At 38.6% G+C, this 12526-nt stretch overlaps 1 protein-coding gene across 1 annotated transcript in view; it reads left to right on the forward strand.

Moving 5' to 3' along the window:
* Positions 1-1171: 1171 nt before the first annotated feature.
* mat2al (methionine adenosyltransferase II, alpha-like) overlaps positions 1172-12526 on the forward strand; it is a 28546-nt gene continuing 17191 nt past the window's right edge. The window contains exons 1-2 of the mRNA XM_028805393.1: positions 1172-1462; positions 8040-8117. Coding sequence (XP_028661226.1) covers positions 1381-1462; positions 8040-8117 — 160 coding nt within the window. The 5' untranslated portion in view covers positions 1172-1380. The remainder of the gene's footprint in view (positions 1463-8039; positions 8118-12526) is intronic.

Genomic DNA, 12526 nt, shown 5'->3' on the forward strand with positions numbered 1-12526 from the left:
GATTTAAGGAATTTATCCCATTCTTCCTGGTTGATCCTCTTAAGCTCTGTTAGACTGGATGGAAAGCTTCTGTAAACTGCCATCCTCAGGTCTCTCCATAGATATTCTATGTGGTTTATGTCTGGGCTTTGGCTGGGTCACTCAAGGACAGTCAGACTTGTCCCACTCCAGCGTTGTCTTGAGTGTATATTTTGAGTCATTGTTGCACTGAAAGATGAACCATCATCCCAGTCTAAGATTACATTCGCTCTGGAACAAGTTTTTTTCAAAGGCCTTTCTGTATTTGGCTTCATTCAGCCTTCCTGCAATTCTGACCAGTCTCCCTGTCCCTGCTGCTGAGAAGCACCCCATAACACAATGGAGCAACCACCATGCTTCACCATAGGGATCATATTACGCAGATGATGAGCAGTGCCTGGTCTTAGACATATAGCTTAGAGTTCTAACCAAAGAGTTCAGCGAATGTCTAATTAGACCAGAGGATATTTTTCCTCGTGCTCTCAGTCCTGTAAATGCCATCAGGTAAACTCCAAGTGAGAGTTAGCCCGTTTACCATAAATGCTTGATTAGTGGAGTGCTGCTGAGATGGTTGTTCTTCAAACAGGCTTTCCCATCTCAGCCGTCTGTTAGAGTAACCATTGGCTTGTTGGTCACCTCAACGACCAAGTCCCTTCTTTCCCAGATTGTCACTTTGGCTGGATGGCCTGGTTGGTCCAAACTTCTCCCATATTACAATTATGAACGCCACTGTGCTCCCACTCTATCTATCTATCTATCTATCTATCTATCTATAAGGTAAGGTAGGAATGTGCACAATTTTCTTCTCGAGTCATTTACCATGTAACTGAAAATGAAGACTGATAGCAGGGATACTCTGATTAATACATGGTGATTAAAGTACAAGGTCAAGTTTAAATTTGCTGCCAGGAATGTAGAGCACCTGGAAATCCTTTCTTGGATGTCTGGCCAACTTTCAGTACAGTCCAGCCTCATGGTCAGCGAGCAGTGAAGTGAATCTTAAAATTAAATAAAGGACATGAAGAACGTGAAAGAAATTAAGACAGAAAGGAAGAAATAATGACACAAAGAATAGCAAGCCTCATCGCGGACCCGTTCTAACAACGCCAGATTCTTTGATGACTGGCGATGCAATTGACCCCGCCCCCAAAACCGAACCCCCTCCCCCTTCCCAGCTGTCCTTTAACCGCGGCAGATGCGATCTGACAGGAGACAGTTAACTTGCGCTGGATGGGCGGCGCTGTCTATGGAGATTACTTTTTCCTCCACGTCTAATTGCTATATTATTTCAAACGGGACCGCTTTTAAGAAGGACAATCGGATCCCCCTGAACGGTTGCCGAACTTCGAACTAAAGCAAGACATGGATCATGCTAACGCGAGAAAGGCTGGCCGTAGGAAAACTTTCCTCTTTACATCGGAATCAGTCGGGGAAGGACATTCCGGTGAGTTCCTAGGCCTTAATGTACTTTTATTTCGTTGCAGTTAATCGGCCATTAAGTCTTCTTGTGTCACATATAGTACCTTTCACATGTAGTTTTAGTGATGAATATTCCGCGACGAGGTAATCAGACACTGATGGAAATACGGGATTTGCACCTTAGCACCATTACCAGCTGACACTTTCAGCAGCAGGATCGCCTGTATTAAACTTGTCGATCTTTGTCCTTAGATTGTGGTGCTGTTCATTTGTAAGCGTGTCATGATTCTTAGAAGACGATTTGCCTTTACTCAAGCCGCTCAGAAAGGCTGATGTGTGCGGAAAGCATTACATCCAGAACTTTTACTGCATATATAGTGCCTTTCGCCTCAGGATGTTTTGGAAACCACATACTGTATGAATACGCTTCCAAGTAAGAGTATTTTTATTCCTTTGTTGTTGCTGCTGTTTTTAAACTACTAATGAGAGACAGGGCGCAAATTAAACATAGTGCACTAGATACAAATGACAAACAAAATGACAAATCTCAATATATTTGAGGAGAGGTCTCACAGAGTTAAGAAATTTCTGGCTTAAAAAAATTACAGTTAATTTGTATTGTTCAGTTACTACCCCAAGAATCCATTATCCTGGGCACTAGAATCACCCCTCAATAGTATACCAGTCCATTGCAACAGTGTGTAGATTTACAGAAGCCATTTAATCTAACATATTGTCTTTTTGTTTTTTGGGAAGACACCGGAGTACCTGGTGAAAGGCATGGAAGAATCTGGAGAACACGCAGCAGTCAAACGAAACTCATCCCAACAATGGATTGAGCCTGGCTAAAGTACAGTGATGCGACAACACTGCCAGCCAGGCAATGACATCCATGCTAGAAGCTACCCGTCCATAATTAACTAATTAGTCAGGGCAGTGCAGCCTCTAGCCAAACTGGGACCCTAAGCAGAGTCTTTTTCCCGAATCACCCTGCCACACACTTCTCTGAATCCACTACATTAGTTTTTCTTTGAACAATAAATACATACATAAATAATGAACAAAGAAGCACACATCACAAATGTAACTATAACTTTTTAACATTAAATAAAAAAAAAATGTAAATAATGAAAACTTGAAAGTGACTTCAGTGTCTTTTTTGCATATCACAATAGCAGAAATCTGCATTTACTGGAGGCAAATTTATGAGGCTGCCACACGACAGCTTCTGTGCGAGGTCTGAGTTGATGCTTATGATATCCAAGCTGCTTATTTGTTCTCGTGCCAGAGATGACCAGAAGTATGAGCTTAGGTTATGAAAATCTTCACTCAGCAGATGCAACTCTAACTGGAAGGGTTGCTGCAATCCATAGACTCGAATCTTACTGGTATTTCATGGCAATGATACACCAATTGATTTGTCATGTCAGTCATTTTCCAACCCGCTATATCCTAACAAAGGGTTATGGGGGTTTGCTGGAGCCAATCCCAGCCAAAACAGGGCGCAAGGCAGAAACAAATCCCGGGCAGGGTGCCCCAATTGATTTGTTTCCATTATAAATAAAGGCCTAATTAGTAATAATAATAATAATAAAAATAATAATAATGGTCCAGGGTGTCAATGTTCAGACACCCACTCTTACTTGATTGTCAGTTGTATCACTTGTGATATGTGGAAAAACAATTTTAATACTACTACTACTACTATTATTAATAATAATAATAAAAAATAAAACTACTAATAATTCTACTACTGAACATTCTTATAAATAAAGTGTTAAATTAACAAACAGTTAAAGTTAATCTGAGTAATTGCTCTTTTTGTATGTCAAAGTCATTTGCACGGTGCTTTCCCACAACGTAGCCAACTAGTCGGTAAGAGAGCCTGTGTGTGTTGGCGACATTTACAAACGTGTCTTCAGTGCAACAACACAAAGAGCACTTCATATGTCAACTAATGGCAGCCTTTAACAATGTGTAGTGGTTGTGAGGTCTACATGTCAGTAATGAATAATCCTCAACCATGTGTCAGCTAAGTGCTATGACATTGGAAAATATCTGTTAAGCACTATTACACATAATGCTATTGCTACTCTGTTAAACTGTTAGCTTTAGTGTAGTGGCAACTGATGTAACATTAACTCTTTTAGGGCAGATGTGGACTTTTGTCAACACAAGAGGGTTGAGAGTGGATGATGACTAAAGTCAACCTCCAGGGGCAGAGGGAGTAAAAAAAAAAAATCCATAAACATTGATAAAACTTGCCGTTTCGTTATAGGTGGACCCTGTTTGCTAGGAGGACTGTTAGACTCTTTGACTTCACATCGAATCCCGGCGTGTGCGTGAGTAACGTAGAGTAAACAGTGTCTAGAATGGCAGCAACATCGGGTGAGAGAGCAAAGTGAATGTGCAAAGCAAAATAGTCTTTGTGTATTTATTTATTTATTGCATATTATTGCTAAATCAGACTCTGACTTATTGAACTCAGATTTTGATGCAAATGATCTGGAGATCAAAAATAAAAGTCAGGTACCTGCACCAGCTGATCAGTCCCCAGCTGATCGTGCAGCTGACGAACCTGTGGCAAAGTCCACCCTGGGAGGACTACCAGACATAAATCTGTGGGAGGCCAGCTGGCAACTGGACTTCATCAAACAACACGGCGTGCTAGTGGACGCTACGGATTACTATACTGTTTTTTTCAATAACGTGCCTTTCAGCATATGAATGATGATTCTTACAAAATAAGTCTGTGAATTGACATTATTGTAGTGGCTCATGGAACATAAAACAGAGTGACATTTGTCATAAATAAGTATTTTACAGTATTTTGATTTATGTGTATAACCATTGCTTTGTGTGCCTTTTAGAAAACTGAGTTTTTTTGGAAAAAATATTCAGCCCTGGGACAAACAAAAAAGAAAAAATAATTAGCCCTAAAAGAGTTAATAGGTTTACTAGAAGTTGGACAAATTTAGATTTCTAAGCACACCAGTAATTGCAGCACAAGCTGCTTTTTCATGCTTTCATTTTTTTCCTTTCTGTGCTCCTGACTGGCGTTGACTGCTCATATTTCTGCTCATTAATGGAAAATTACCAGAACAGGAGAACGTTAATTTTTTCATAAAATAGCAACAACCCCAACAGAGTCAAGCTATAGACCTCCAGAGCTCTGTTCTGTTGTGAAGTTTATCACTTGACATTATACTTAAGTGACGTTATGCAATATGCCCAGTTACCCCACCTCTTTGGGACAACCCACAAAACACATAGAACATAACAGTGGCAGCTTATATACCTAGACAAAATCAGAAATAAAGAGTGATGAACATAATTAACATAAACAAAAGAATCAAGAAAGAACAAAAGAGACATAAAACATGAACTAGAACCTCATCCAGGGGAGGACACTGGTGTAGCATAGGAAACAAAAGATGTGGCAAAGTAAAATTAAACAGTCAACTACAACTGCAGACTTTGAATGCATTGCTAAATACTGATTATATTTAGAGTATAAGCATCTCTCAAAGGAGCTTACATTAAAAGTATGTATTGTTCACCACCACCAATGACATGAGGATTACTTCACATTCATTGAATTTTGCAATTGCATTAGGCTATTCAGGTTAGTTTAAGGGCTACAATATAATTTATTTGCTTACAGTTTATGGCGTTTCATAGTGAAAATGATATCATTACAGTAAGCGACCTGGCAGGCTGAAGGGTTAAATAGAGAGCTACCATAAATAGATTTTTTTTCTGTACTGCCATTCAAACAGTGTTTTACTTCTTACTTTTGTGACATTGGTTCGATCTTTTTCCAGAATCGTCAAATTAAAAATAAAGAAATCCTGCTACAAGGTAGCCCTTCAGTTACGTGTCTTCTGTAATGTCACACCTCAGAGGCATATTTTTCTGATAAGTGTTTTGGAGATACATTCAAGCAGTGATGAGTCCTCTCAAAACACTTTAAGCGCTTGCCATCGTGAGCTGACAAATCTTGCACTATAAAGAATCTGAAATCAGCATGTAGCTGGTGTTCATGTTTGTTTATAAGATCGCATCTGTCTGACGAATTCATGTTTATTAACAGATAGATAGATATTGAGACACGGTCATATCAGATTTGAAACACTTGCAAACAGAATCAAAACACTGTAACTGCAATCTGAATGTAGCCTTTGTAGGCTGTGGAGTCAAACACATCCAGGATGGACTTTTCAGCATTTTTACCTGCACAAATGTTTGCTACCATCACTCCAGCAGGATTGCACACCCATAAATGGCAACTATAGTAAAGTGGAAAACTCAGAAAAGTGAACGCTAATACCATGGATTGACATGAGGCTTTGAAATGCGAGTGCGCTGTTTTGATTTTTGAATGTTTAATGTGTGGCGAGGCATTACGACCTGCATTATATGAAAGTTAAAATTTTTTAAATTAAAATGTTTCTCACAGGGGTGGCACGGTGGCGCAGTGGGTAGTGCTGCTGCCTTGCAGTTGGGTCCTCCCTGCGTGGAGTTTGCATGTTCTTCCCGTGTCTGCGTGGGTTTCCTCCAGGCGCTCCGGTTTCCTCCCACAGTCCAAAGACATGCTGGTTAGGTGGATTGGTGATTCTAAATTGGCCCTAGTGTGTGCTTGGCACCCTGCCCGGGATTGGTTCCTGCCTTGTGCCCTGTGTTGGCTGGGATTGGCTCCAGCAGACCCCCGTGACCCTGTGTTTGGATTCAGCGGGTTGGACAATGGATGGATGTTTCTCACAGTTTTTGAAGGTAGTATATAAATAAGGCACTGGATATGTATTTAATTCTTAAGGTAAACACACTTAACCTTTTTCTAATATAAAAAAAAAAATGTCATGTGAAAATGCCACTCTTATCAAACTGCTGCTCATCACTTCACTCCACATACTGGCCCTGAATATAACTAAATAAATCAATGTTACACAACAGTGTAACACACTCTCTCCATATTATAGCTACAACACAGATCAATTTTGAACTCAGACCCCTGCTGAACTCAATTAATTGAATCCAAATAAAAACATACTGCACATTGTTCATGGCCACATGCTGCCTGAGCATCATCTATAGGTGGTATTGGAGGTTAGGTCTAAGAGGACTGTTGTTTACATCCAGAAACATTTGTGTTCAAATGTGTTTCCACTCCTGCTTTTTACATTAAGGCAGAGGGGTGTTGGCTTGAAATTGGTGGCACAGCTTGCAAGTTCTGGAATTTGAGTTTGTACCCAAGATATGCCTTCATCTTCTTCTGACTTTGCTTTCCCATTTTTATGTATTTATCTAGACTTCCCCAAACTCTCGAATCTTTATACTTCCTCCCATTTAATCCTTTCTCCCCCAGATCTTCACTTATACAATCCATCCACCTCAGCTTTGATCTTCCCCTCCTTCTCCTTCCCTCAACATCCAATTTTATGACCCTGCTGCCTACATAGTTGTTGTCTCTTCTCATTACATAACCCCATACCATTGCAGCATTTTCCTTAGATCCTCTTTGAGACGTCCACAACTTTTGCTGTTTTCCTTCTCTACTTAGTTTTGATCTTATCCATTTTTGTTACTCCACACATTCACCTCAACTTCCTCATGTCAGTTACTTCTGGCTTTCTCTCTTTTGTGCTCTTCAGGGCCCATGTTTCAGCTTTCATACATCATAGCTGGTCTGACTATCATCTTATAGAGTCTTCCCTTCATCGTAACAGTTATCTTTTTATCACATAACACATCAGACAGCTGTTTCCAGTTGTTCCAAACTATCTGGATCCCATGGTGTGCCTCATTATCTAATCCAGCATTTGCTGTCAACTAAAGTATTTAAATTTATTTATCCTTTTAAATCTCTCTGACAGCAACTGAATGCCTCCTTCTCAAAGTTCTTCTTTAAACCACATATAATTAATCTTAAATTCCCTATCCTCCATAGTCTCTCTCTATAGATCAAGCTTTGTTGCAGTTCCCCTCTGTTGGAGGCAATGAGAATTACTGTACTTGTATATCATCAGCAAAGAACATGGCCCAAGGCGCTTGTTGTCTGAGCTCACTACTTAGGATGTCCATTATAAGAGCAAAGATGTAGTTCCAACACTACTCTTGACTTTGGTCTTAGAATCATAATACATATCTTTCACTAGCCTTACATACTTCCCAGGAGGCCAATACCCCAGAAATGACTCTGGAAGTGAATCCCAGGGCTGTGCATAAAATGGCCAGAGGTGAATTGTGAGAAAGAAAGGCTGTCTGGACAAGCAGTAGCACAGTTTGAGCATGAAACAAATGACAGGAAGTGCTTCTTTACAGGGGGCAAATTAGAAAAGTGGTAGTGGACATTTACATTGCCCCAGCTTATCTTTAATATGTTGTTATGTTGAGTTACTCCCTGTAATCATCTGTTTTATAAACAAAAGATTTGTGCACATTTCAGGTTATGGGATTATTGTATTTTGCATGAAGGTGTGGGCTTGTACAGAAATGTAAATTGAAGTGTAATTATTGTGTATGTCATTTTAACATAATTATTATACTTTTTTTTTCAGTGCATGTATTGAATTGCTACAATTTGTTTTTCCTTTTTATTTCAGATAAGATGTGTGACCAGATTAGTGATGCTGTCTTAGATGCTTATATTTCTTTGGACCCAGACTCCAAGGTTGCTTGTGGTAAGATGAAATATATATTGTTTACATAGAATTAAAGAATTTAATCCAGTTGTTCTTTGGTTTGGACATGTGCAGAGGAGAGATGCTGGGTATATTGGGAAAAGGATGTTAAAGATAGAGCTGCCAGGCAAGAGAAAAAGAGGAAGGCCTAAGAGAAGGTTTATGGATGTGGTGAGAGAGGACATGCAGGTGATGGGTGTAACAGAATAAGATGCAGAGGACAGAAAGGTATGGAAGAAGATGATCCACTGTGGCAACCCCTAACGGGAGCAACCGAAAGAAGAAGAAGAAAAGAGGAGAGCTGATAAAAGATCAGTCACGTTAAAGCTTACCTCATCACCTCTCTGCACTGTTTGTCTATATGTACAGAATTGACCCAGTTCACACAAAAGATGTTGTATTTCTAAAGTCAAAATGCTTTATTATTTGGTCCATTTATGGGGAAAAATTGACTTGAAAGTATATATAGTGGGGCGCCCATACAAGAATTAATGTAATTCAATTAAAATGCATGGATTGTTTAAAGTGAAATTTCTAACTATGGAAAGAAAATGTCATATCACATAAACGTTAATTAAAGTATGTAGGACAATGGTTATAATTGGAGAAACTTTCAAATTGTAAGAGTTATTTCATTTGGAATAATTTAAAGAATCTATGCATTTAATTGAATTCAATTCATTTTTATGGGTAACCCATGATTTTATTTTTAGTCACATATGACCAACAAAACCTTAGTATAAGAAAAAAAATTTTTTTACGTTTTAGTGTATTTTTGAATAAAATCATATCACTTAAAAATCTTTTTTTTTTAAAATGTATTTTTAGCCACCCTAATGCCACACAGTCTTCAACGTGTTACAAAAACCTTGACTTGGGTGGGAAGGTGATTTGACAGAAATTACATTAGTGACAGAGTGGAATCGACCCAATGATCTTAAAGTGAAATGTAACATTCATTCACGTTCATTTCTCATTTCAGAAAATCCTAACCACAGTGAAACTTTACACGTGTGAAGTACTAGAAATGTGCGTTTGTCTATTGGAGAATCAAACCTTCAATCTTTCTTAGAAAAGCCCGACACTGAGCCAATTGCCAAATCACTGAAAAGAGTATTTTGCCAAATTTGTATATAAATGATGAAAAATTCGTCAAATTAAAAAAAATGAGTTTGTGTACATTGGTCTTGAACCTTCGACCATTTGATTGAATCGTCCAACACACTGACCACTTGACCAACATTGCTTAACTGTCATACTGAAGTAATTTGACAAAACTTCAATATCAGTGAAAAAAAAAGATTTTTTTTAATTAATTTGTCTACATTGGTATTGAACCTTCGACCGTTTGACGGCAAGTCCAACACGCTAATCACTTGAGCAACACCGCTAATTTGTCACATATGTGTGTTTTAGCTAAAACACTCTATATGTGTAATCGATAAAAATGTAATGTATAATATAAGGTAATGAGAAATTTTAATTTGACATCATTAACACTCAGATCCTGGGTCAAAACTAATGAAATATTGCATTGTCACCAGAAATCAGCATGCATGCAAAGTTGGACCAAAATCAGTTTGGTAAAAGTAGGTAAAAAATTGTCTGCAAAATTTGACCCAGGCAAACAGAGAGGGTAAATTGAATAAAATAATGTAAAAATAAGGTTCAGTAAATAACATTGGATTGAATGATTTTTGGTTTCAACAAAAAAAAAAAAACAACAAAAATTCAATTTTGTTTGATGAGAGTATCCTTCTCAGAGACAAATGCACTATTCTTTTTCAATGGTTTAGCACTAATTGCAGTAAGCAAACAACAGTTACAAAGGAAATGAATAATAAATTAAATTGATAATAAATGGGGAGAAAAGTAAAGTAATGAAAATAACAAGGGACGTACAAGAAGAGAAACATCAAATGTGGATACAGATAGATGGAAAACAACTATAAAACATGTCAGTATATAAGCACCTGAGCATGACAAATCAGAAAGAGAATGAAGAAGATAAGTAAAATATACTATCAGATTAACAACATCTTGATAGGAAAGAAAGAATTAAGTATGAAGGTGAAGATTCGTCTATATAAAATCATATATGTGGCAACAATATTATACACTGCAGAATATTGGGCAGTACTTTATAAACAAAGACGTAAAATAACAACAGTGGAAGTTAAACGTTTAAGATGAGTTGTAGGTAAAACAAAAAGAGACAGGATAAGAAATTAAAGAATCTGTGAACAATTGGAAATGCAAACCATTAATGGAAACCATAGAAATAAAACAGCTATAGCATTGAGAATATAGTGCGGTGGATTTTGGGACGAGCACACTGTGTCAGTGTCTGTGATAGGAATGGCTGATGAATGAATCTTAAAATGGAAAGAGCGTACATGGAAATCAAGGCTAATAATTTAGGTATTTCCAGTATTAACTTGTCCATCACTATACATTAAAAAGAACCTTCAAAGTTAAAGTGCCTTTCATGAGCACTTTTTCACGCTAAAACACCAAGAAATTGCTTAGCAGAGATAGTTGGGAATGCACAGCTCTTGACTTCATTTGTGCGACTATATAAAGGTCAGTACCCTGTGCTTCCTGGTTATCTGCATTTATAGATAAAAACAATTCAGTTCATTGGTGTGTGCTTACTCTGTTTAAAACTTACAATTTAAAGAAATTGTGCTTTGAATAAACGACTACACGTTGTGGTCTTCATTGACCGTTTTGATGAATGATAGGACTGATTTTTTGGTTGCAAAATTACGCTAAGATCTTCGGATTGCCACTGTATTTAAAATCTGTCTCTTTCCAGATATTACAAATAGGGCTGCCAGGTCACAGTGCCCCCTGGTACCTCGTGTCTCTCCACCTTTGGACCCTGAGATCTTATTAAAAACATCAGGTATCCAGAACTGATCTAGCATTCTGTTACCTTTCAAGTAGTTCACACATCCAGGGAAATCAAGTGGCCTATTCAGTTCAATTATATTTTAGTTTATTATTTTACTCTTCAACAAGTGCAACATTAGAGCATATGCACAAATCCACAACTGCACTGCATCAAAAGCAAATTTCTAAACAATGCAACATTTACATAAATGAACACACAAGCTATGCTAACCACACAGTAAAAAGTCATTTGAATTAGACATTTGTCAATAAATCATGATAACGTAAAGGACTTTGTAAGAATTGGACTGGATGAGTTGGAATCACAACAGGGGTTAGGGATGATTTCCTACCTGGCTGGGAGGCTTTAGTGGAAGCATCTCAGGGATGGAGGTGCAGCCCAGCCTGGATGGTGCTCAGTTTCTGTCCCAGCTGAGATGACCAAATAATGAGATAAATGGATTTCATAAATAATGCATCCCCCCTGCATAAGAGATGGAAGTGCTTATTTCACTGGAGCCCAGCCTCAACTTTCCTGAGACTTGTAATGCGGAAGGGCAACCCTTTCTGGGTCTTTGAGTGCCACAGGGGGGCATTATGAAGAATGGACCACCTTATTTTGGGGAGTTTACATATGACCCACAAGTATTTCTGAAGGTCAATATTGTGGCACCGAAGTTCTCCTGGGTTTAGTTTGAAAGGAGTCGCCTAACTTCTCCAGGGACTCAGAGTTGGGAGGCAGTGGATAACGCTCACCATGGAGTAAAGAGAGACAGAAGTACTTATCTGCTTATTTTATGGTGCTGGATTAATTTAAACCTGTGGTAAGGTATTGTTGTAAAATAAATATCATTTCATTTAACTTGAAATTGTGTTAGGCTGAGTTGTGTCTGATGTTTGGGGTTCTGGGGTGCCTCCTAGTGGCAACACCTTATAATCGAGATATGGCCTGTTGACAGTGAAGGAAAGGAAATCAAAAACTCCAGTCAACGGCACAGCTTGGGGGGTCCATGATTAGTTGATCCAGTCAAAGTCATGCTCATGTCTGACAAGTTTACATCTCTAATGACCTAGACCCTAGGCCCATCAGCTACTCTGTAATATCATAGCTACATGCTGCACAACATAATGAAGAAAATGGGCCTCTCTTGAATGCTCCCCATTCCATAGTGGGACCACCACTATACCCTATGAAACCCTGGGTGTACTAGTATGGAGTTTACTACCTTTTTCTACTCTATTGCTCGGGCCAGTTGTCAGTGATCACATTTCTTTGACTTGTTCTTTTTCTTTTGTGGCATTTATTTTTCCTCCTACTGCTTTGGTCACTCTTTGACAAATGATGTTGACTATATTTAGAACTAGGGGGCTTCATCCCCTGCTCGTTTCGCTCGCCAACCCCCTCCGGCCGGCGCTACGTGCAAGGCACTTCATGTCTCTGGATTTCACTTTCACCAAACAACAAATCTTGTAATTCTCGCGGATATGCCTCTTCATTGGGAAGAAATACTACT

Source organism: Erpetoichthys calabaricus, chromosome 7 (genome assembly GCF_900747795.2).
Source record: "Erpetoichthys calabaricus chromosome 7, fErpCal1.3, whole genome shotgun sequence".
NCBI lineage: Eukaryota > Metazoa > Chordata > Cladistia > Polypteriformes > Polypteridae > Erpetoichthys > Erpetoichthys calabaricus.